Source organism: Schistocerca cancellata, chromosome 8, assembly GCF_023864275.1.
Source record: "Schistocerca cancellata isolate TAMUIC-IGC-003103 chromosome 8, iqSchCanc2.1, whole genome shotgun sequence".
Taxonomy (NCBI): domain Eukaryota; kingdom Metazoa; phylum Arthropoda; class Insecta; order Orthoptera; family Acrididae; genus Schistocerca; species Schistocerca cancellata.
Window position 1 is genome coordinate 291,846,396 of NC_064633.1, and position 27,454 is coordinate 291,873,849.

General features: G+C 40.6%; 1 protein-coding gene across 1 annotated transcript in view; it reads left to right on the forward strand.

Moving 5' to 3' along the window:
- LOC126095135 (guanylate cyclase soluble subunit beta-1) overlaps positions 1-27,454 on the forward strand; it is a 237,714-nt gene that overhangs the window by 44,480 nt on the left and 165,780 nt on the right. The window contains exons 4-5 of the mRNA XM_049909854.1: positions 163-281; positions 15,843-15,998. Coding sequence (XP_049765811.1) covers positions 163-281; positions 15,843-15,998 — 275 coding nt within the window. The remainder of the gene's footprint in view (positions 1-162; positions 282-15,842; positions 15,999-27,454) is intronic.

A 27,454-nucleotide genomic window follows, 5' to 3' on the forward strand; every position in this document is an offset into this window, starting at 1 on the left:
TGAGTCATTATAAATGTTCCATTGTATAACAGTCAGTATTGAGTCTAGTGATGAAACCATAGATGCGGGAAACCTATCTGATTAATAAATAAATTAGACTAAGAAACATGGTCACCGTTGTAATTTGTAATGCTCACAAACGTTAATTTACTGTGATTACAGAGATTCCTGCTAACACAATACTGGAACTCTTCGGGAAGATGTTTTTCGAGTTTTGCCAGGATTCCGGGTACGACAAAATCCTGCAAGTTCTTGGAGCCACTCCTCGAGATTTCCTACAGGTGCGTTCTACCACATGTTCTCTGTAAACTTTAAAAATCTACTTCAACATTTTTCCACACCTCATACAGATTTGGAATTTCTGTAGTCTTTCGTAACAATTATAAGAAATTATATTCCACTATTTCCTTATCCTAGTCTTATTCTCATGGCGCGTGAAATTTCTCTTGTGTTTTAGCATCCAGTAGACACACTTAACAGGAAACAGAAGTGTGAATATGTATAAAAAGGGTGACAAATTTAACTCAGTGGAACATTCCTCCTCCAGCCTCACTTTTCACTTACTTCGGTGTTTATGTATTGTGTGTATTTGTCTTTCATGTTTCATAAAGCAAGGAGCAACATGCGCACTACCTAGACCTCCCGTGTTTGGAATCCATAGTATGGAAAATTCTCATGACGTTGACTCCCAGGGGGGAGGTGGTGCAGTGCTTAAAACACTGGAATTACGTTCACTAGAAGCACAGCACAAAACTCAAGTTGGGCCATCCGGATTCAGGATTTGACTAGTCCCTATTAATCGATTAATGCCAGTGCTAAGATGGTTCCTTTGAAAAGAACATGTAAAATTTCCTCCACCATCATAGTCCTATCTGAGTTCGTGATACTTCCCTAACGACCACATTATGGACGGGGTGTTAAATCGTTTCCCACCCTTTCACTGTGACTCCATCAGGGACAAGTGTAGTCTACTATCTTCGAAAGACTTGTAATACAACTTTTGTAGCTGACAAACGAAAGGAAGAAAAAAAATTCACACTGTAAAAAATTCGTGCTTAACAGAGAACGATTTTTATTTTGGTTGCAATGAAATTACGGAACGTAACAGTATGGGCGTACACTCAATTGGAAGAACATTTTGCGGAGCAAACAAAGCGCCTAATTAGTTCAGGAGTTATTATTTTCTCCATCTCTGGATGATGGTGATTCTGCAGCTGTTGTTAAAAAATGAAAAGTTGTTCCAGTTGCTTTTTCAGAACTTTATCAAGTTCATGCGACTAGTTTTAGCCTTTATATTAGACCATTATCAAGTGTGTCTGGAACTGCTAAATTTCAATACATAATGTGATGGCGTATACATATTTCTCTTTTCTATAGTAGATGAGATGTGATAATTATTAATGTATAGTACAAGTGCGGAAATAATTTAGAACTTACGTTATGCCGTACAGAAGCAACGTTAAATGACAAAAATAGTAGAAGCCGACTGGATTTAAAAAAAACGTTTCGCGCCCAATGAAGTCAATATAAAAATGGGGGTGTCGTAATTATAAAAACTTACAGTCGAAAGACTTTTAACCTGCTTTAGCTTAAAAGAGTTATATTGTGATGTGTTTCACAACTACAAGTTGCATGTTTTTCAAATAAAAGCTAAAACTATTTATTTTTAATTAATGAAAATGTAAAATAGTTGTAAAGAAACGCGGTGTCCATGTCGTGCATAAAGGTACGACCTCAATATGTGCAATTTTAACAACCATTAAGTGTTGACGGCTTTAGCCTACTTAGATGCATCGTCGACTGTTTACAAAAGTATATTTACAAATAACTAGCTGCAGCTACAGACTTACGGAAAATCTTTAAAGGAAGTTTGGAATAACTGAGTCGCAGATATTCAAGAAAACGGTGCTCCTTAAAGTGCATTGCTCGTTAAGCGTCTTTCCCTTGGGTTTATTCAGATGAGCGTAAATTTCTCTCTCTTCATAAATGTCCATAAAGCAGCATGCAATTTAATTTTTAAACGCAACAGGTAATTCTTTGTAAGCTAAACCATGTTAACATTTTTAAAGTAACGAATTGTACAGATTTTACAATACGCCTTTCCCATTTTCATCATGATACTATTGCGTTCTAAACTTTTCTTAAAGCCAATTGGCTTCATTGTTTTTATCATTTGACGTTGCTTCGCTACAGCACAACACAAATTGTACATTATTTCTATACACGCACTATACAAATATAAGTATTGCCTCTCAACTCCTATTATAAAAAAATTGAAATTTCTATATGTCCTTCATATTATGTGTTAACATATGGGAGTTTCAGATAGACTGCCTGATGTCGAGGCCGAAACCGGTTCTGTAAATGAAGTTTTGAAGAAGCACTGGAGCGTTTTTTTCTTTTTTTAATATTTCCAGGATGTTTCTAACAGGCGGAAATTGTTTAGTAAGTTAAGTAACTGGCAATTTGAAATCATGCACACTACTGACGCTGGTGTTAAAATACTTGTTTCGATAGTTAACACCTAACATTTTGGAGAAGCTACCGCCATCTTTCCCTCCTCATCATAATAGCTGCATAGCAAAACTTAGAGACTGCCCTGCATGTAAGTTGCAGTCTAGAGCAGTGTACCGATCATCAGCACACAGTGGGTTACTGGTTGGCAGCCCCTATGTGTCTTCTGGATGCAAATCCAGTACGGCCTCCATTAACTCAAAGCAAGGAGCTGTGGCCGTTCAGGCAGGCTATGAATGAGAATGTTGCTGACCATCTTTTGTTGCTGAGGCGCAACCATTTTCCGTTGGTAGATGATGGTGTCATTGTTCTGTCTGTCCTCGCGCTGCACGTACCAATCCCCTCTCCTGTTATAACATCTTCATGGAAGAGTAACACTAACATCTAAAGGCCTTCAGCACATGTTGAATACATTCCATTCTCTACCTTCCGCTTCAAATTTTGGTCTCTACGGGCCCATCTAGTGCTGTGGAAGTTATTACCTGATGTCCTAGCATATATTCCATCATACTGTCCCTCATTCTAGTTGATCTTCTCTTCTTTTCTTTGCTTTTTTCTCGTGTTTCTAACGGTCGGTAGGTTAATACCGAGTTTGGCAATATTAACGGGGATGGGTGGCTGAATGCTCTACCAGACGCCAGCATGTCCCACTGTAGTGGAATCTGTGTGCCCCATCCGTCTGCGTTTAGAGCAGTGGTTTCCCACATGGGGATAATTACACCCTCATGGGTAAAATGTATATTATAACTGTTTCGCAAGACTGTAATGATAACTATAAAATTTAATAATACTTTCTTTCGAATACTAGAATTAACGGTTAATACAATGTCGGGAAGTTACGCTTCGTGTACCAAATATTTGAGAAACGTCTTTCTCACATGGTGCACCCCTTACATACATACATTGTCTCACTCATCTTTTTTTGAGTCATCAGTCTTCCAACTGGTTTGGTGCAGCCCGCCACAAATTTCTTTCCTGTGCCAACCTCTTCATTTCAGACTAGCACTTGCAACCAACGTCCTCAATTATTTGCTGGATGTATTCCAGTCTCCGTCTTCCTCTACAGTTTTTGCCCTTTACAACTCCCTCTAATACCGTGGAAGTCATTCCCTGATGTCTTACCAGATAACCTACCATCCTTTCCCTTCTCCTTGTCAGTGTTTGCCATATACCCCATTCCTCTCCGATTGTACGTAGAACCTCCTCATTCCTTATAAGCCCATCAAATTTTCGACATTCGCCTGTTGTACCACATCTCAAATGCTTCGATTCTCTTCTGTTCCTGTTTTCGTACATTCCCTGTTTCATTACCATACAATGCTGTGCTCCAAACGTACAGTCTCAGAAACTTCTTCCTCAAATTGAAGGCCTATGTTTGACACTAGTAGACTTCTCTTGGCCAGAAATGCCTTTTTTGCCATAGCGAGTCTGCTTTTGATGTCCTCCTTGCTCCGTCCGTCATTGGTTATTTTACAGCCTAGGTAGCAGAATTCCTTAACTTCATCTACTTCGTGAACATCAATCCTAATGTTAAGATTCTAGCTGTTCTCATTTCTTCTACTTCTCATTACATTCGTCTTTCCGCGAATTACTCTTAGTCCATATTCTGTGCCCATTAGACTGTTTATTCCGTTCAGTATATCATGTAATTCTGCTTTACTTTATCAGGATAGCAATGTCATAAACATATTGTATCATTGATATCTTTTTACATTGAATTTTAATTACACTCCCGAAACTTCCTTTTGTTTCCATTATTGCATCTTCGATGTACAGATTGAAAAGTAGAGGCTAAATACTACATCTCTACCTTACACCCTTTTTAATCGAAATACTTCGTTCTTGGTCGTCTGCTCTAACGATTTCCTCTTGGCTCTTGTACATATTGTACTATATAACCCGTCTCTCCATATAGCTTACTCCTATTTTTAAGAGAATTTCGGATATCTTGGACCATTTTGCATTGTCGAACGCTTTTTTTCAGGTCGACCAATACTGTTAACGTGTTTTGATTTTTCTTTAGTCTTGCTTCCATTATCAATGGCAACGTCATTATCAATGGTGCCTTTACCTTGCCTAAAGCCAAACGGATCGTCATATAACACATCCTCAATTTTTGTTTCCATTCTTCTGTATACTGTTCTTGTCAGCAACTTGGATGCATGAACTGTTAAGCTGATTGCGCGATAAATCTCGCACTTGTGATCTCTTGCAGTCTTCGGAATTGCTTGGATGATATTTTTCCGAAAGTCAGACGGTGTCTCGCCGGACTCGTACATTCTACACACCAATGTAAACGGTCGTTTCGTCGCCACTTCTCCCATTGATCTTAGAAATTCTGATGGAATTTTGTATATCGCTTTTGCCTTATTTGATCTTAAGTTCTCCAAAGCTCACTTAAATTCCGACTCTAATACTGGATCCCCTATATCTTCTCTATCGACTCTTGTTTCTTCTTCTATCACATCAGACAAATCTTCACCCTCATAGAGGACTTCAGTGCGCTCTTCCCACCTATCCGTTTTTTCCTCTGCATATGACAATGGAATTTTCTTTTCACTCCAGATGTTACCACCCATGCTTTTAATTTCACCAAAGGTTGCTTTGAGTTTCTTATATGCTGAGTCAGTCCATCCGACAATCATTTGTTCTTCCGACTTCTTCACATTTTTCATGCAGTCATTTAGTCTTAGTTTCCATGCATTCCCTATTTACTTCATTCCTCAGTTACTTGTATTTCTGCATTCGTGAGTGACTCTGAACATTTTTGCCTTTTCTTCTTTCATTGATCAACTGAGGTATCTCTTCTGTTACCCATGGTTTCTTGGCACTTACCTTCTTTGTACCTATTTTTTTTTCTCTTCAACTTCTGTGATTTCCCTTTTTAGAGATGTCCATTCCTCTTCAACTGTACTGCCTACTGCGCTATTCCTTACTGCTGTATCTATAGCCTTTGAGAACTTCAAGCATATCTCGTCATTCCTTAGTACTTCTGAATCCAATTTCTTTTCGTATAGATTCTTCCTGACTACTATCGTAAACTTCAGCCTACTCTTCATCTGTACTACATTGTGACCTGAGTATATATCTGTTCCTGAGTACGCCTTACAATCCCGTATCTGATTTCGGAATCTCCGTTTGACCATGATATAATGTAAGTAAAATCTTCCCGTATCACACGGCCTTTACCACCTCTACCTCCTCTTCTTGTGATTCTTGAACAGAGTATTTGCTATTCCTAGCTGAAATTTATTAGAGAAGTCGGTTAGTCTTTCTGCTCTCTCATATCTTGTGCCGAGCCCATATTTTCATGTAACCTTTTCTTCTACCCCTTCTCCTACAGCTTCATTCCAGTTCCCCATGACCATTAGATTTTCAGCTCTCTTTGCTTAATGTATTACATTTTCAATATCCTCATATACTTGTTCGTGTGTCTCCCCCAGTGGGAGGTTCGAGTCCTCCCTCGGACATGGGTGTCTATGTGTGTTGTTCTTAGCGTAAATTACTTTAAGTTAGATTAAGTAGTGTGTAAGCTTAGGGACCGATGACCTCAGCAGTAAGACCTTACCACAAATTTCCAAAACAATTGGTTCTTTCTCTTCATCTTCAGCTTCCGAAGTTGGCATGTATACCTGAACTACCGTTGTCGGTGTTCGTTTGCTGTTGAATCTGATAAGAACAAGCCTATCACTGAACTCTTCACATTAACACACTCTCTGCCCTACTTTCCTATTCCTAACGAATCCTACTCCAGTTATACCATTTTCTGCTGCTGTTGATATTACCCAATACTCACCTGATAAAAACCCATGTCTTCTTTCAATTTCACTTCATTGACCCCTACTACATCTAGATTGAGCTTTTGCATTTTCCTTTTCAGATTTTTTGCTTCGCTACCGCGTTCAAGCTTCTGACATTCCGCGATCTGACTCGTAGAACCTTATCCTTTCGTCGACTGTTGAATCTTTTTCTCATCGTCACCTCCCCTTGGCAGTCCCCTCCTGGAGATCTGAATCGGGGACTCTTCCGGAATTTTTCGCCAATGTCGGGATCATTATGACATTTTTTCAATTACAGGCCACATGTTCTGTGGATACACATTGTGCGTTTTTATTGCAGTGGTTTCCATTGCCTTATGCATCCTCTTGCCGTTGATTATTGCTGATTCTTCCGCCTTAAGAGGCAGTTTACCTTCTCAAGTACAAGAGAGTCCTCTGAACCCCTGTCCGCTCCTCCGCCCTCTTAGACAAGGTCGTTGGCAGAATAAGGGTAACTTCTTATGCCGGAAGACTTCTGCCGCCAATTCTGATTATTAGTCAAAATGTAACCGGATGTTGGTTTCCAACCTGGTACCGATGGCAGTTTGATTACTAACCAAAGACGCGACCACTAGACCACGGGCGTGACACTCATATACAACACTATAATTATGACACATACGTTACATATGCATAAGCGTGCAAGATGTAATTAACTGAATCTTTCTGAAAACTAGCTGAGTTGGAAAACTTCAAAATGGCTTTAATGTACCACTGTGGTGGCCCATATGAATAAAATGAACTGGTTCATTCGTAGAATGTTTGGTATAAGAACTGAAGTGATGCAATCACTGGACGAAGGTTTCAGCTTGCGTCCACCCACTACGATGACATATTGTATCTGATCTTTAGTTACATGATCTACACCTTTAATCTTCAGTATTCTTGTGTAATACCACTTCAAGAGCTGCTATTCTATTCTTGATTTTGCTGCTTATTGTCCACATTTAACGTGCATATAAGGCTACACTGTGTTAAGTGACCGTTTTTCGAAAACAGTTCCTTAACGTATATAAAATTATACTGCACAGACCCATTCAATCAAAAAAATTAATCGACACTGATAAATGTGGTCTATACTAGTGATTGTCAGTATCAAATGCAATTTCTTCTTGAGTGCCGTGGTGTTATGTAGGTTACCACCCCTGGAGCGGTGCCACGAAGGGAGAGCCGGGGGCCTGAGAGCCGCACAGGTCAATGGCTCCCGGTCCAATGGACAGTCTTTTGTAGTGCTGCTACTGGACACTTGAGACACTACAGACACGGATAAGATCTCCTGTGGTGCACCTCATTGTCTACAGCAAGGGATGGAAAGGGAGTGAGATACCTTTTTTCTGTGTTAAGTAGCGGGACTTATGTCCCTAGGTAACTGCCTACAGAACAGGCAAGGGAAGTGGATTAGCGTTTTCTAAGGAACTTGTTTACCCGTTGGGCCATGTAAGGTCCGTAATCCAGCCAATCCGAAGAGATTGAAGAGCAAAAACGAAGAAATACGAGTTTCCGTTTTAGTGAACAACGATACATAATTACTTCTTTGTAACGAACCCTCATTGCTTGCTCTCCAAGAGTCTTGATTAGCATGATTTATCACCGGAGCAGGTGTATCAAGGGCATTCGAGAGATTTCGTGCTGATCTGCATTTAGTTTTTGGCGAGGGTGATTGGTGTGCCGCCAATGGCTGATTCTTCATACACCTCAACCCCCACCTACAATTTACTACGATAAGATCGAGCCACAACCGTGACACCATGCATCGGGGGCAATAAAGAGATTTCATCAAATTTTATAGCTTCAAGCTTCACTCTGAAGACTTGCACTCAGATTCAGTAACCTGCTTGCTTCCATCTCCGACTACAAGTCCCACACATTCCCTTTTGTAGTACTACTCGTTTTCTTATACTAACGTCACGACAATCACAGTACAGCTTCTCGATTGCTGTTGTTTCATTTATGTGATTTTTAGAATCTTACCGAGGCCGTTTTATCAGATGTGCCAAGTTTTTACTTGAATAATGTTATCATCGCTTGTCAAATGTTTTCTTTAATGGAATTAATCGTCAGTCGTGTCTAATTTAATAGCCGTTTAATTCCTGATTTGTTATTTTGGAGGGTGAATAATTAACACATATCAGATACATGATCCAATGTCCTTACCTTCAACAAGAGTGTAACCTAGCAGACCCTCAGCAAAGACTTAGAAACACTTAAATTTAGATTCTATGTTAGCACATTTCTCTTACACAAAAACGATTTTCTTCTCATTTCCAGGGTACATTTTATATCCTCTGCTTCAGCCATCGTTAGTTAGTTTACTGCCCAAATAGCAGAAGTCATCTAGTACTTTTAACGTCTCATTTCCTTATCTAATTTGTTCAGCATCACTTGATTTCATTACACTACATTCCGTTATCCTTCTATGCCAATATCAATATCGTTAATATTGACACTATTATCTTTTCAACAATGTTTTCCTTGAACAGGGAAATGCTCTGGAAATTTTGCAAACATTGTAAATATGTACTCGTCTTGATGTACTCGTGCCAATAGTAGTTCAATGGACACTTTTCTATAACAGTTTACTCCCTATCTCAGGGAGGAAATGTGTCTCTGCTCGTAAATCCAAGAATGATTTGAATGTATTATGTCCTGTTCCATACAGAGATGAAGGAAAACGTACTAAGTGGAAGTGTATCATGTACTCACACGTTGGCATCGCATGGAGTATAGGGCAGCATGGTAACACCAAGGGGCATGTGATACCAGCCTGTCGGCATTACGTAACTACAACCACCTGATCACAATGTTTATGGCTACACTTCATGCATATACTTCCAGAAAAGATGTTCTGACTCTTAAATCTATACTCGATCTTAACAAATTTCTCTTCTTCAGAAAATTTTTTCTTACCATTGCCAGTCTACATTTTATATCCTCTCTACTTCACGGATTATCAGTTGTTTTGATGCCCAAATAGCAAAACTCATCTACTGCTTTCAGTGTTTCATTTTCTAATCTAATTCCCTCAACATCACCTCATTTAATTCACCTACATTTCATTATCCTTGTTTTGGTTTTATTGACGTTCATTTTATATCCCCCTTTGAAGACACTGACAAATTCGTTCAACCGCACTTCTAAGTTCATTGCTGCCTCTGAAAGTATTACAAAGTCATTGGCAAACCTCAAGGATTTTATTTCTTCTCTCTGGACTTGAATCTCTACTCGTAATTTTTCTTTGGTTTCCATTACTGCTTTCTCAGCGTACAGATGCAATAAGGTCGGGGTACGCTACAACCCGGATTCACTCCACTCTAACCCACCGCTTCCTTTTCATGCCCCTCGACTCTTATAACTGCCGTCTGGTTTCGGTACGACTTGTAAATAACGTTCGCTCCCCGTATTTTAACCCTGCTATCTACAAATTTTAAAGAGAATATTCCAGTCAACGTTGTCAAAAGCTTTCTCTAAGTCTAACAATCCAATAAATATGGTTTTGTCTTTCCTTAACCTGTCTTCTAAGAGAAGTCGTTGGGTCAGTATGGCCTTGCGTCTTCCTACATCTCCCCGGAATCCAAACTGGTCTTCCGCGAGGTCGGCTTCTACCAGTTTTTTTCCATTCTTCCGTAAAGAATTTCCGTTTGTAATTTGAAGCCATACTTATTAAACTGACAGTTCAGTAACATCCCCATCTGTAAACAACTGCTTTCTTTGGAATTTTAATTACTACGTTCTTGAAACTTCGTGGCAGATTAAAACTGTGTGCCCGACCGAGACTCGAACTCGGGACCTTTGCCTTTCGCGGGCAAGTGCTCTACCATCTGAGCTACCGAAGCACGACTCACGCCCTGTACTCACAGCTTTACTTCTGCCAGTATCTCGTCTCCTACATTCCAAACTTTACAGAAGCTCTCCTGCGAACCTTGCAGAACTAGCACTCCTGAAAGAAAGGATATTGCGGAGACATGGCTTAGCCACAGCCTGGGGAATGTTTCCAGAATGAGATTTTCACTCTGTAGCGGAGTGTGCGCTGATATGAAACTTTCATGTCGGTAGCTCAGATGGTAGAGCACTTGCCCGCGAAAGGCAAAGGTCCCGAATTCGAGTCTCGGTCGGGCACACAGTTTTAATCTGCCAGGAAGTTTCATATCAGCGCACACTCCGCTGCAGAGTGAAAATCTCATTCTAATACGTTCATCTTGATGCCTGAGAGTATTTCGCCTGTCTCATACATCTTGCACACCAGACGGAAGAGTGTTGTCATGGCTGACTCTCCCAAGATTATAACTAGTTCTGATGAAATGGCGTCTATTGTCGGGGTATTCTTTCGACTTAGGCGCTTCAGTGTTCTGTCAAATTCCTATCTCAGTTTTACGTCTCCCATCTCATCTTTATCTACGTCCTCTTCCATTTCTATGTTATTGAAATATTGTCCTCAAGTACATGCCCTTTGCATAGATCCTGTACACCGGGCGTCTCTGCTAAGAGTCAGCAGGCAGATTTTCTCCGATGTTTCGGCAGATATTTGCAAATTAGTTTTCTCATCTTGTGGCTGGAGTTAGCACAAACAGTTACTATTCGTCGCCGGCCGGTGTGGCCGAACGGTTCTAGGCCCTTCAGTCTGGAACCGCGCGACCGCTACGGTCGCAGGTTCGAATCCTGCCTCGGGCATGGATATGTGTGATGTCCTTAGGTTAGTTAGGTTTAAGTAGTTACAAGTTCTAGGGGACTGATGACCTCAGAAGTTAAGTCCCATAGTGCTCAGAGCCATTTGAACCATTTTTTACTGCTCGTCACGTCTTTTATGTGACGATCAGTGTCGATAGAAAGTGTTGGTCTGTTTCCCATTACCAGTGAACTTACTTTTAAATCTGAATTTTAAGTGACCATTCGTTAAAGTGCGGCTACATTAGGCTAGTGCGACATTCCTGTTATCGATATGTATTAGAAGGATAATAAAACTCTAAGAATGAACAGTATCCCAATAGCGACTTAGTTTGGCCGTAGCCAAGGCAATGGCGTCGCTAATGGAGTACTGGTTATTCATCGAGTTTTATTGTCCCTGTTAATACATACCATTACGACAAATATCGCAGTAGACTATTGTGAAACTGCTCTGCCGAATAGACGTAAAATTTCGGGTTAAAAATAATTTTGTTTGTAAAGGAAAACAAACCTGAGATTTCCTTAGAGACTGAGCTCGCGTGAAAGACGTGATGAGTACTATTTCTTTGGGATGAGTCCATCTACATAATTCCAATAGTAAATTGAAAATATCTGCTGAAACGCCACAGAAAATGCGCCTTACAACTACTAGGAGAGACACCCTGTATACTTATTTCACCTTCCAGCTTTGACTTTTTGCTTAGGCTTGGTGTAATTAAAACTAACGTTTAGACGAGACAGACAGTAGCTAAGTAGTTAGTTATTTGCATTTTCCATTGATCATGCCGGCCTTTGTGGCCGAGCGATTGTAGGCGCTTCAGTCTGGAACCGCGCGACCGCTACGGTCGCAGGTTCGAATCCTGCCTCATGCATGGATATGTATGCTGTCCTCAGGTTTAAGTTGTTCTAAGTTCTAGGGGACTGATGACCTCAGATGTTAAGCTCCATATTGCTCAGAGCCATTTGAGCCGTAGATTATTTGCCCTATTCTTTAATCGAAACCATGTGGAACGTGTCGGTTTGTATGACATGTATACACGACTAGTGTTAACATTAATGAACACATTATTATTTTACTGCTACTCATGCATCTACAATTAAGAACAAGGTGTTTTATTTGTGACTAACAGTTTTTATAAGAATTCTTCAGTGGAATCGAAGGAGTTGTCCAAGAGAAATGATTTTAAATCAGATTTATAACTTGCTTTTGTATTTATCAGACATTTATGTTATTGGGCAAATGATCAAAAACTATTGTAGCTGAATTATTGAATTCATTTTTGAGCCACTGCAATGTTCAATAATGAGTAATAAAAGTCGTTTTTCCCTGTAGTGTTGTAGGTACAGACATCACTGTTCCTCACAAATTATGGTGGATTATACGTGACGAATTTTATTGGCGAGTATGTGTGTTGTGTCGGTGCAGTTAAAATGCCCACCTGTTTGAAGAGGTACCTACATGACGACCGTGAGTGAGCACCACATAAGTACCTTACTGCTCGCTGTTGTGCTATCAATACTTTCTAAGTTACGAGTTACCCTAGATAATTATTCCATAAGACATTATGGAGTAGAAATATGCAAAATATGTCAGGAAATTGATTCGTTTGCTTCCAAAATTAACATTTATACGAAGAGAAAAAGTAGCTGAACTTAATTGTTTCAGAAGCTCAGTAACATCAGTCTTCCAGTTCAAATTTTGATCAGTACATACACCCAAAAGTTTGACTCCTACTCATGTGCTACATCAATTGTTGGTGTGGCTATTTGTTGTACAGAATTGAATATGATATATTTTCTCGAAATTTACGGAAACTTACATATGATTCAGACCAGCTGTGTGTGGAGCCATCAGTTCCATAAAATTTGAGTTTCTAAGAGAGCAGAATGGTCTACATAATCACATGCCTTGAAAATATCGCCAAAAATACCAACTAGCGAATTTTATTATTTAAGACTTGTACTATATGATGAGAGAATGCATAAACAGCATGTTTACGTGCGCAATCCTTCTGAAATCCAAAATGTGGTATGTTAATTAAATTGTTTCCAGTTAAGTATGAGACTACTCTTGAGTACATTACTTTTTCGAATATTTTGGATAATGATATCAGTAAGGAACCTAGGCGATAACTGTTTACGCCTGTATTGTCTCGTTTCTTATGAATAGGTTTGACAATTGCTTATTTTAACCTGTCTGCAAAAATTCCCTTTGCCAGTGATGCATTGCATACATCACTAAGGACATTACTTAATAAGTTGGAACCACTTTTTAGAATTCTGTTAGAAATTCCAAAAACAATAAATGACCTTCAGTTTTTTTTTAATTTTTAAAATTCTCGTAATTACCGTGATGGATATTGGTTGTGGTGCCTTGATAAAAACTGGTTTATTGAATGTCGAAGTAAGTATGTTGTTAGGAAGATTGTACCGATAATTACATGGAGTCCATGGAATCCCGTGGCAAAGAAAACTGTTAATCCGCCTACTTCTAGTTGCTTAAAGTCTAGTGGTATAACGTTTTTAAAATATTCTCTTGCTTCTTTGAATTACCCTTTTAATCATATTTTTAATGCTGCATATAGAAAGCTGACGATAAAGACGAGTCTGAGACAAGGCAACCAGGATTTGATCTAATCAATTATTAAAAAGTAATATCAGGAGTGGGATGGCCGCCCTGTGATTGGCTGGCGCTGCTCGAGAAGTGATGACGTAGTAGAAAGTGCCATGTGTCTGAGATTCTCTGTCACTAACGAGGGAGGTTTGAGAAACTTCACTGCTAGCGGAAGCATGGTGGGTTTCACTTCTCATGTAAGCCAGGTCGACTAAAGAAGACAGAGAATACTTGGATTCTACCCTAAAACTTAATACGTTTCTGTTACTATTTAACTTGTGAGTTTTACGAATAAAATTGCTGTGGGGCATGGCAGACGGGCTAACGTTTGAAATGCTATGTGAGTGTTTTTCTGAAGACGTTAGCAGTGTGGAGGTATTAAACTTTAATGTGTAATGACATGTTTTATTGGAATTATCACGCTCCTGGCAATCCACACATAATACTACACAAACTTTTAAAAACTTACATACAAAAATCTTAACTACTTAGACCGTAATTTACATTACACAATTAAAACATGATGGCTAGTTTTGGTTGTGTGTAACGACCATCTTCAGATAGTTCAGAGCGTAGATATAATTAAATATGCATTGAACAGTGTGAATAGCGAATGTCATCGAAAAACATGCATGCATGTTCAAAACAACTGAACTAAAACCACATTGACGATATTGATGTTAAAAGCATCACCAAGGGTGAGCCAGATCGTAAACCATAATCTTGCGAGAGGCAGGTGAAGATGGCTGGACGGGGGCGTGGGAGGGGGGGAGGGGCAGTTGCTTACGAAAAATTGCATCAATGATTCATAACATGCATTTGTAAAGCAGGTAATACAATAAGGAAGCTTATGCAATGGCAACCAGAATCAAAAACTGTTCCAAACTCTGGTTGGCATAAGAGTAATCCGATGTAACATATAAAATAGCCGTTGTTACCCTGTTTGTACTCATTGTTGACAGAAATAAAATGAAACCAGCCCAACTAGACAAGTAAGCTGTTACCTTCAGTACTGATACGGTTCAATGCACAAATACTTGCATTTACCGTTTGGATGATCTGAAGATAGTAAGATAGTTGTTATACACAACTGAAACCAGTCAATAGATTTTAATTGTCGAATTTAAGTTGTTGTCTAGACAGCAATAGTTTATATATATATATATATATATATATATATATGTATATAAAGTAAAATTGTATCATTCATCCATTATATGCATTTGTAAAACTGGTGATACAGTTCAGTCATTCTTGGAATGGGAACCTATTACTAGTGTAGTAGGGCTGGTTTAATTTTTTTTATCAACAACGAGTACATATTATAACCATTGCTATTTTTTTACTTTAATTTTAGTATATTACATTAACACCAGTGTCTCCTTTCCTGGTGATGTCAGGCTTCATCAGGCATCATGACTGATACTACTTTTCATGTAATTGTCGTATTTTCAGCCAACTTCCTCTCGATACATGTGAGCAGCTGCGTGCAGGGACCAACATAGATATAAGCAGCTGTACTAAGGCTCTCCTCAGGCCGCCAGGATAGCCAAGAGCGCTAACGCGCTGATTACTGGACTCGGGTAGGTGCGCCGGCCCCAGATCCAATCCCCTGGCGGATTAACGACGACGGCCGGTGTGCCGGCCAGCCTGGATGTGGTTTTCAGGCGGCTTTCCACATCCTACTAGGTGAATACCGGGCTGGTCCGCACGTCCCGCCTCAGTTACACGACTCGCAGACATCTGAAACACATTCACACTATTTCTCGATTTACACTAGACGCAGACAGGTGGGGTGCACTATTTCCGTCCCAGGGGGTATGGGCTGGCTGGCCTGAAGGGCATCCAGCCACCTCTGAAAATTAACCATGCCAAATCTGTACATAACCCTGGCGACCTGGCGCACAATGTGGGATAAAGGCAGTAGCCGATGAAAAAAAAAACTAAGGCTCTCCTCACCCAAGCCAGGTTCGTTTTTATTCAATTCCGTTTGTCGTACTTGCGTTGCTAAAGATAAAATCTGCTGTTTTACTAGATCAGATAAAGCTTGCTGTTCAATCGTTGCTGTGTCTTCCAACCATTGTCGTACCTGAAACTGACGTACATACATTAGCAAAAAGAACTTCTAGAAATGCGGACTCACTGGGAGAGGAGGCAGGCGCTGTTACCACACACGTATAATTACGTACTGCGAGTCAGAGACGTTTGGAGTGACGCCTCCCGCTTGCCGGCAGAACCTGGACGCGCTGCACGACCACCTGGGCACGCTGTACCCGGGCATGAGGGCGCCGTCGTTCCGCTGCACGGAGCGGCCCGAGGACGGCGCGCTCGTGCTGCACTACTACTCCGACCGGCCGGGGCTCGAGTACATCGTCATCGGCATCGTCAAGGTACTCATCCACACAGCGGATCCGCCGCCAAAATGAATAGTCGAACCAGCGGAAAAATTATCCTATAGGAGCACAAAAACGGTGAATATGCTCCTGTTTGAAAGACTCTGGCTGGAAATGGGCTATCAATTGCCAAAAATTTTGGCATGCGAACGTATTCACGCTCTTTTTAACATGAAGATCACCTCTCACTCGCAGATGCTCCACTCACTGTAACTCGCTGACACCCACTAGCCCTTAGCTGTACCCCTCCACTCATTAATTCAGCCTAATTCATTGTCATCTCCTCTTCGTGTCTGTCTCACTATCACTGTCTCCCTCTTGCGCTCTCTTACTCCTACAGCCTCTTAATTCCTTCCCACTGCTGCGGTCTCTTTTGACTGTCCCTATCTCTTCCTCTTTGTCACTCTGTCCCTAGCGCTATTCTTTCACTGTCGACTATGTTCCACTCCTACTGTGTCCCTCTCTTTCCCTCAAACTGCTGTTCTCTGCTTCACACTTTCTGTAACACAAACACTGTCTAGTATGTTCGCATGCCAAAATTTTTGGGAATGTGGTAATGAACGTAGAATGAGGCAGCTAGTGCCCTACTTTCCAGACAGTCTTTTAAACAGTAGAATATTCGCCTTTTTTGTACTCCGACAGGTGCACTAATCCGTTGGTTCCCGTCTGTTCACTGCTACAGCAGGGCATGTTACTCATACGAAAATAACTTTGTGAGTCGGTAATATTTTGATAGTTTACTCACGTCGAATTTAAATAATGCTAAACAAATTTTACACTTCACAGCAGATTTTACGAGCACAGAAGTTTCGCATGTGCTTCAGTACTACCATATGGAGTTCCCAGAACCCTTCTAATGTAAATGGAGACACTTTACAGCATATTTCTTCATGCACTTTTGTAAAACACGTTTTCGCCACACATGGGATTTTGCCTGTACAAGTAAGATAATTTTAAACTCTGTATCTCGGAAACGGATGAAGATATCAAGGAAAACTTCACCTCGTACAATCTGCGGCTCAGTTATAGTTCCCAAAAATCATGTTTTTGAGGTGTTTCTCGATAACGGATAAAGATTTTTGGGAACAGAAGGATGCACTTCTAGATAAACGCTTTGAGAAAATACAATTAAAATTTTTGCTATTTCGTTAGTTAGACATACCCTGCTGACGGCAGGTTTTCTGTGGTACCACGCATGAACTAACTGGTGCCTCCATAAGCCCCTTACGGCGCACCGTAGACGACATGATGCTAGAAGAATCAAACGATTTGCTCCATTTTCTTAAGCTGGAGGAAGTATGCAATATGCAAACTTTCATGCTGTACTGTAAGATAATTAGTGTAAGACGATCCTTCCGTTGCACTTATATATGATCTCTAGCCTAAGGGCTAGCCAAAACACCTGACCCTACCCTTCTATCGCCAATAGAGCCCGAGGTATGAACCCCGGAAAATTCCCGTTGTTATGCCCGGTGATTTGGAATATATTGCTAACGTTTGCCTTCGCAGGCGTACGGAATACCGTGGGAACATGTTACGTTCATGTTTAGGGTGAATGCCTACAAATCCAAGCCTCATAATACTTAACTACGGAAGATCACAAAACAATGTTCCAAAACCAGTTTCATAAGACAATTAAGTCATAAAAATATCTTTTGAGCAATACAGAAGGTTATAAATTGTACAAATGGACACATGTGTGTCTGTATATGTGTCAACGAACATTCTTCTTTGTGGTCTCTATGTCGTGGATCATCGATATTCCATGATAATTATTTAATTTGGAGACTTAATGGCTGACGGTGACTGAATGCCCTTTCTGGTACCAACCCTCTCATTCAAGGGATGGAATCAGATTACCCCAACTGTCTACGTCCAACGTTATCCGATCTGGCTCAAGAGAAGTGAAAACCTATATGAAAAACAAAATCTGAATGAAACAAAAATAAATGTGAGGCATTCAATGGCCTCAAAAGTAAAATTTAGTCAACCAATCTGAGTAAAAACGCTTAGAGGTTTTTGACTTAAGAAAAAACAGTGAGGGGTTTGAAATCACTCATTTGCTCAGAGACCATATTGGCACCGAAACAGAAGATGACAGGGAGAATGCCAAAATACTGAATTCTGTGTTGCAAAATCGTTTCATTGCGAAAGATAGTAATACGGTCTCTCATTTCAAGCACTGTACTAACGAAATGGCAGCTATTGAGATAACCGATCGTAGAAAAGGAGCTAAAATTGCACTATAGTGGAAAGGCACCAGGACCAGACGAGATACCTATAAGTTTCTACAAATATTATGAGAAAGAACGTCCTCCCCTACTAGCAGCAGTTCATCATTGAGCGCTGAGGCAACGAAGGGTACCTAACGACCGGAAAAAAGTTTAGATCATTTCTGTTTTCAAGAACGGTCGTAGAACAGGTGCGCATAATTATAGGCCTATACCGCTGACGTCAGTCTGTTGTAGAATTATGGTATATGTTTTATGCTCAAGGTTTATGACGTTTTTGGAAAACCAAAAAGTAATCCCCTCTATAAACGCCAACATAAATTCCGCAAACAGAGGTCTAGCGAAACTCAGCTCGCTCTGTTCCCCCTTAAGATCCATAGTGCTGTAGATAACGGCTTCCAGGTAGATGCAGCGTTCATTGATTTCAGGAAGGATCTGACACCGTTCCGCAATGCCGTTTAGTGAAAAAAAAATTACTAGCTTCTCGAGTGTCAGACTGGGTTTGCAACTGTATTCAAGACAAGACATCCTAGCACATGTCACTCAATACACCTCTCTTAACGGAACATTATCGACAGACGAAAATCCAATTTCCGGAGCACCCCAAGGAAGTGTGATAGAATCTTTACTGTTTACAGTGTATGTAGATGATGTGGTAGAATGCGTCGAAAGCTCTTTAAGACTGTTCGCAAATGATACGGTTGTTTGTCAGAATGTAGCAGTGCCAGGAGACAGTGTCTATTTGCAGAGTGACCCGCAGAGGGCTGATGATCAGTGGTGCAGGACCTGCATGTGACTCTGAACGTAAATAAACGTAACACGTTCCTCATACAAAGGAAAAGAAAGTCGCTACTGTACAACTACGCTATTGATGAGAAACTGCTGGAAACACTACATGTCGTAAAATATCTAGGAGTAACTATTCAGAGCGGCATTAAGTGGAATAACCACTTAAAGCACAGCAATACCATACTGAGATCCATGGGAGGAATCTTAAGGGAACGTGTCTCATCCACGAAGGAAGCGACGTACAAGGCGCTTGTTCGACCGAATTCTTGAGTAATGTTCCCCTATGTGGGATCCTTACCGAGTGGTACTGACAGAGATGGAGAAGACCCAACGAAGAGCGGCAGGCTTCGTCTCGTGATCGTTTAATCGGGGCGAGAGCGTTACAGAGATGCGTAACAAACTCCAGTGTCAGACATTAAAAGAAAGGCATCGTGCATCGCGTGAAGATTTACTATTGAAATTTCGAGAAAGTACTTTCCGGGAGGAGATGGAAATCATATTACTCCCTCCCATATGCTTTTCGAAAAATGATCACGAAGAGAAAATTCGAGAAATTAGAGCTAATACAGGCGCTTACCGACAGTCATTGTTCCCACGAGCTATTAGCGAGTGGAACAACGAAAAGTGGGAACAGTTAGTGGTACCAGAAGTGCCCTTTGACATGCACCATTAGGTGGCCTGTGGAGTGTGATATAAATGTAGATGTGAAAGCGCGTGAACGTTTCCTAAATATTTGCGAATCGTTAAGTTGATGGTGGGGGGGATCGTATAAGTACGGTGGAATCTCGAATAACTGGATTAAATGGTACCATATGCCAACCGGATTATTCAAAATTTTAATAATCCGGTAATTCACAAAATAAATTACAATTCCGTTGGTTAACTGCCATAAACTTACACACTGTAGTAATTTTCACGTAAACACACAGATTATCTCCTTAGTTTCCGGGAAATTGTTTCCTTTTGGCCCTATGAATAAACCATCGTTGAAGAGGGGCAGCAGCCTTTTCAGTAGTTGCAGGAGCCACAGGTAGATGATTGAGTGAAGTGGCCTTGTAACATCAACCAAAACAGCATCGCTGTGCTGGTACTCTAACGGCCGAAAGAAGGGGAAACTACAGCCATAATTTTTCTTAGGTTCATGCAGATTTACTGTAAGGTTCAATGATGATGGCGCCTCCTTCGGTAAAATATTCCGGAGGTAAAATAGTCCCCCATTCGTATCTCCGGGCGGGGACTACTCAGGAGGACGTCGTTATCAGGAGAAACAAAGCTAGCGTTCTACGGATCTGAGCGTAGATCCCATAATGGGGATCCCGTAATGGGGAAGGTAGGTTAGGAAATTTAATAAGGTAAATGGACAAGCTGAAGTTAGAAATTAGTGAAGTTCGATGGAAGAAGGAATAGGTCTTCTGATCAGATGAATACAGGGCTATAAATACTAAATCAAATAGGAGTAATGCAGGATCAGGTTAAATAATGAATAAAGGCTACTACGAACAGCATAGTGAACGCATTATTGTAGCCAAGACAGACACAAAGCCCACGCCTACCACTGTAATACAAGTTTATTTGCCAACTGGCTCTGCAGATGATGAAGAGATTGAAGAAATATATGATGAGATAAAAGTCGTTATTCAGATAGCTAAGGGAGACGAAACTTTAGTGGCCCTGGGGGACTGGAATTCGACGGTAGGAAAAGCAAGAGAAGGAAAAGTAGTAGGTGAATATGGACTGGGGATAAGGAATGAAAGAGGAAGCTGTCTGGTAGAATTTTCCACAGAGCATAACTTAATCATCGCTAAAACTTTGTTTAAGAATCATGAAAGAAGTTATTATTTGTGGAGGAGACCTGGAGACAACGGAGTCTTTCAGACTGATTATGTAATAGTAAGACAGAGATTGTATGACATTTCCAGGTGCAGATGTGGGCTCTGACCACAATTTATTGGTTATGAACTGTAGATTAAAACTGAAGAAACCGTAAAAAGGTAGGAATTTAAGTAGATGGTACTGAACGAACCAGAGGTTGTAAAGAGTTTCAGAGGGAGCATTATCGAGACTGAAAAGAGAAGGGGAAAAGAATACAGCAAAAGAAGAATGGGGTGCTTTGAGGGATGAAATAGTGAAGGCAGCACAGTATCAAGTAGTAAAAAGACGACGGGTAGTACAAACCTTTGGGTAACATCGGAGATATTGACTGTAATTGATGAAAGCAGAATATATAAAAAGGCAGTAAATGAAGCAGGCGAAAATGAATATGAACGTCCCAAAAATGAGATCGACAGGATGTGCAAAATGGCTAAGCGGGAAGGGTTAGAGGACAAATGTAAGGATGTAAAAGCATATATCACTTGAGGTAAGATAGATGTCACCTACACGAAAATTAAAGAGACCTGTATGAGTATCAAGAGCTCAGATGAAAAACCAGTGTTAAGCTAAGAAGGGAAATAATATAATAATTACAGCTCCAAAGAAAGAAGACGCTGACAGGTTGAAAATTAGACTAACAGTTCAACAAGTCACTGTTGCAAAATACTAACACGAATTTTTTAGAGACGAGTGGAAAAACTGGTGGAAGCCGACCTCGGGGAAGAACAGTTCGGATTCCGTAGAAATGTTAAGAACGAGCGAGTCAATACAGTCGTATTTATCTTAGAAGAAACGTTAAGGAAAAGTAAACCTATGTTTATAGCATTTGTAGACTTAGAGAAAACTTTTGATAATGTTGACTGGAATATTCTCTTTCAAATTCTGAAAGTGGCAAGGGTAAAGTACAAAGAGTGAAAAGATATTTAGAATCTGTGCAGAAACCAGATACCAGTTATAAGAGTCGAGGGGCACGAAAGGAAAGCAGTGGTTGAGACGGGAGTGAGACAGGGTTGTAGTCTGCCGCCGATGTTGTACAGTCTGTGTACTGAGGAAGCAATGAAGGAAACAAAAAAAAATTTTGGAATAGGAATTAAAATCCAGGGAGAAGAAATAAAAAACCTTGAGGGTTGCCGATGACATTGTTATTTTCTCAGAGACAGCAAAGGAACAGTTGCATGGAAAGGACAGTATTTTGTAAGGAGGATGTAAGACGAACATCGACAAATGCAAAACGAGGGTAATGGAATGCTGTCGAATTAAATCAGGTGATGCTCAGAGAATTACATTAGTAAATGAGACACTTAAACCAGTACATGAGTTTTACTATTTGGATGGCAAAATAACTGATGACGGTCGAAGTAGAGAGAATATAAAATATAGACTTGCGATGACTAGGAAAGCGTTTCTGAAGAAGAGAAATATATTAACATAAGTATAGATTTAAGTGTCAGGAAGTCTTTTGTGAAAGTATATGTATGGAGTGTAGCCATGTATGGAAGTGAAACAAGGCCGATAAACAATACAGACAACAAGAGAATAGAAGCTTTTGAAATGTGGTGCAACAGAAGAATGCTGAACATTAAATGGGTAAATCACGTTAACTAATGAGGAGGTACTGAATAGTATTGCGGAGAAGAGGAATTTGTGGCACAACTTGAATAGAAAAAGGGATCTGCTGGTAGGCCACGTTCTGAGGCAGCTGGCCGCGGTGGCCGTGCGGTTCTAGGCACTTCAGTCCGGAACCGCGCGGCTGCTACGGTCACAGGTTCGAATCCTGCCTCGGGCATGGATGTGTGTGATGTCCTTAGGTTAGTTAGGTTTAAGCAGTTCTAAGTTCTAGGGGACTGATGACCTCCGATGTTAAGTCCAATAGTGCTCAGAGCCATTTGAAACATTTGTTTTGAGGCATCAACGAATCATCAATTTAGCATTGGATGGAAGTGTGGAGGGTAGAAATCGTAGAGGGAGACCAAGAGATGAATACACTAGGCAGATTCAGAAGGATATTGGGTGCAGTAGCTACTCGGAGATGACGAGGCGTGCACAGGATAGAGTAGCATGAAGAGCTGCATCAGACCAGTCTTTGGACTGAAGACCACAATAAAAACAAAATTATCCCACTGCCTTATTACTTCTCTATGTATCACGATGTCTTCAGACGGACCGCCAACTTCGTCACTTAATCCGTCATCACTATTGTCGTTGACTGCAGACGAATGAAGTATGGTAATAATCTCTTAGAAATAGTCCACTGTCATGTCAGTCTGTGGTTTACGTCATTAGTACCTATCTCTGATCATCGCAGAATGTTTAGAAATGGTTCAAGGAACTCCGAAGGGTCGACATTCGGTGTGCAAGTTGCATCAGTTGACTTAACAAATAGCTAGTCATAGATCATTCTTCCAGCCTGACACCGCTGAAGTCCCAACACAAAATTTAGCAGTAATGTTTTCCAGTATTTATTCACCTCCATCCTACGCTGAGCACCTTTATCTCTATGAATACCACAAATTTATTTCTCGTTCATGCCATCTTAGACTCGCTACAAGAGGGAACTGTACATTACTGTACAACACTGACATCGTGCCAGAATCTGTGTTTGGCAGTGGTCTGCACTGAAGTTCAATTACTATTTTCATCGACTGTTGTCGTTATTACTTCCAGAATAACGAGTATTTTACAGTAACTGGACTTAGAAAAAAAAATCCATCCTGATTAACGGGAGACTCCGGCTAATAACGTCCGGATTAATGAGAGTTGGATAAACGAGGTACCGCTGAACGTAGTATATGCGCATGTGCGTGCAATTTCAACCAAAGTTGACAAACACATGGTTTTTTGCGAGGAGCCAATTATCGTGGTTGTGGACAGGAGAAAGGAAAGCTCTGAGCTAGTTTCAGACATATTTTAAAATGAATTACTCTCTGGAAGAAACAGTGAGGCTGGTGAAGCGGGGCTGGGAGGGGTGGAAGGGGTGCAGGCGTTGAGGCGAATCCTCCCCCCCCCCCCCCCCCGCCAACCACGGAAGGAATGTCTGATCGCTAAGTGAGTTACGTGAGAAAATAATAGGGAACGGCTAACATCAGCTTTCAATCGCTTGTTTTGTATGTTTTTATGGAAGCAGGGTTGAAGAAAAGTCAAAGCACGCTCATAACAATCGTCGACCTAAAAAAAGCGATCGACAAAATAAAATACTGAAAGTTGTTTCAAATTCCGAGAAAAACAGGAGCGAGCTATAGGGAAATATGGATGATATACAATCTGTACAGGAACCAAGAGGGAGCAATAAGATTGCAATACCAAGAACCAAGCGTCAGGATTAAAAATGTCAAGATTGGAATGTAGTCCATTGCCCCTACTGTTCAATCTATATGTCGATCGCTTCGTATCCAGCCAGGTTCCACCATGGAATCACTCCACATCACTGTGTTTTCGATGTAAAATCCAGAAGCCTGGCACAAATATATCTCAGAAGTTGTGAAGCCAGAAGGGCAGCTAGTAATTCAAGCCGCGGAAGCGTTACCCTTTTGATAGGAGGAACTCTGTTTTTACTCACAACCAAAAGGGAAAATTTATTTCTGGTGTCGGATTTTAGAATGTACAGCACTGTTCCGTATGCCCTGTGTGAGGCATCACAAAAAACTTGAATTTCTGAAGTTTGAGATTTTGCTCTGTGCAAGTCTATCCGTCTAGGTACTCTGAATAACTGCAGGTGAGTGAGTTATGATGTCCAAAACTTCCATCTGGAGGCAAGATCTCGTCCAAATGTATGCGTTTTGAGCATGTATCTTGAAAGAGTATTTTACCTGTTATGGCCGGACGCGGTGGCCGTGCGGTTCTAGGCGCTCCAGTCCGGAGCCGCGCTGCTGCTACGGTCGCAGGTTCGAATCCTGCCTCGGGCATGGGTGTGTGTGATGGCCTTAGGTTAGTTAGGTTTACGTAGTTCTAAGTTCTAGGGGACTGATGACCACAGCAATTGAGTCCCATAGTGCTCAGAGCCATTTGAACCATTTTTACCTGTTATGGTTATCAGTAAAAAAGGAGCATAATAAAATTTCGCTGTAGTGAGGAGTAAATGACGTTTACTGCGAGTCCATCTTGTAACTTATTGGTAAGGAGACTGTGACCGAAGAGGACTGAATCTGATTCCGTGTCGCAGTCGAGCCTAGGACTGTGGTATTTTCTTTAAGTGATCGCCCTTCCATTTTCATATGCCCTTTAGTATGTTACAATTTGCAGTCGATTTTGCAATTAGAAGTTTTATTTTTTGCAACAGACTTGTCACCTGGTAGTATACGGATGTGACTGTAGTGTCGTTCTCGCTGCTGGGGTCTAAGTCATTCATGAAACTGCTTTTATCTATAAGTTCTGCCGCAATAGCATAAGTACCTTTAAACCTTGTGGCCAAATCACACAGCACTGCGGATAGGAGAACAGGACTGCATGTGAGGCCAAAAGGTAAACGAGCAAATCTATAAATGACGACGTCATTTCTAGTTTGCTCAATTGCATCTTCTCTCTCCTTATGCGAAACCAGAAAAATCGCGTTAAATCTCTATCCCTTCCATTCAGGGAGATAAGAATGCTTGAGTGCCATCACCAACAATGACCTTTTGATATATACTGAAACGAATGAAAGTAGATAGTATTTCAAGCAACAAATTCAGTCCTGAATTTAGTGTGTCATTAAGTAACGGTGAATCATTATCTCGTGACGAAGCATCAAATGCAAATCTCCATTTTCTAATGATCAGTCTTTCCGTTTTCACTGCTTGATGAGGAAGTATCTTGCATACTGATCCTTTCAACGTACTCATTCTGAATACAAAGGAATATCTATGAGTAATACATCTCGCAAACATGAACCTTATTAGAAAACCTTCTTCGTAACGACGTAAAATGTCTTTCTGCGTTGCGATGAGAAGAAAGGATTATATCTTTGTTCCTTAACAGGGAAACTACCTTTCTGCCTTCCACTATTTGGAATGTATCATGGAAGTTCTGCAGAACGGCGGCATGTTTCGATGAGAGTGATCGTTCTTGTTCTTTCATCCGCATCAATGGTAAGACCCAGAAGCGAGGCACGTTCTTGTCTGAAGACCAACAATCTATTGTTTCCGTTGCTCAGAGGGCCCCAACACACTGAAAATGTGAAACCAAATATTGTATCATCTGAGTGTTTGTCCATGATCTCGCCAGCACCCGTCGGAAACTCTTTACGAAAATTACTGGATGAGGTCCTCCTTTCTTATCTGGTATGTACACGTGAAATCGACGATGCTTTAGAAGACTTTCTTGCATCAATATTGTAGGTAAAGCATTCGCCGGCCCCACGTCACCCTGCGAGTAGTCTGTATACGGGTTTGGATCATGCTTTACTGGCCGATTCAGCATTTCAGGTTGCGGTGAAGCGATGTTTTCATTGTTGCTGCTGACTCTTACTGTTATAAGCTCGCCTACATTGTTGCTTGCAGCAGATAGCTCCTACTGTAACTTATTTACGTGAGCTTCCACACCTTGCTGCCATCTCGGAAGTTCACATGTTAGCGTTGTTTTAATTTGAACTAATTCTGTTTTGACTTCATGGTTATCTTCTTTGGGATTGGTCATAACATCTGCGCTTGAGTTTTGTATTACTGTACGCTTTTCGTTTTTTAACGTATCATTAACATGGGCATCTTTTCTATGCAAGCAGTTAACAAAGTCCATGTTAATGCCATTTGAGCAGTTAGACACTCCATAAGTTTATTCACCTTTGTCCTGTAACCAGGTGACAAACTTATCGTTCATCTGGCTACTTTGGGAAGGTATCTGTTGTACAGCATTTTGTAACTCAGACTGGTTGTCTTTCAGTTCTTTTACATCGGATTTCTGTTGCATTATTGATTCTTGTAAACCTTTACACACAACTTCGAAATTTTCTAACTTATTTGTCACTGTTTCTAGACTAGCATTCAGCCTAGTAAGTTGATAGGATTGCTCTTCTGCTAAACGCATAATATCTTCACTCCTCTTCTCCGCGATACGTTTACTAATTAGTAAAGATCACTCATTAACAAACTGATTACAATATTCATCCATCTGATTTTGAATACGAATATTAATTTTTACAATTGGTTCCTGTTCCTCAGCAATATGGATAAAATTTTTCTGTATCATTGTGCTAGTCCTTTACATAGCTCACAAATGGACCTGACACGGACATGGTAAGGCAATGTCTTCCTCGGATTCCCTCGGTAAATCTACATTACTCACTGCGGAAATGGCTCCTTCGATTTCTTGATCAGGAGTCTGCTGACCGTCTTTTGATTCCCGATTTTGCGTATCATTCTCTTCTACAATCATCGGAACTTTACCGACTTCACCCATTTCGATTGGTTTCTCGAATAAATTATTGAAACTGACATATTCACTTTTCCTACAACAACCTCTGTTACACAAAAAATTATTTCCTGATTCACTAATACTCTAAAAAAAAATAAGGCCCACCTAGCAGCGTCTCGACATTGCTTTCGCGTTAGCTACTTTGCGGCGGGTTAACTTTCAATTAACATTCCTACA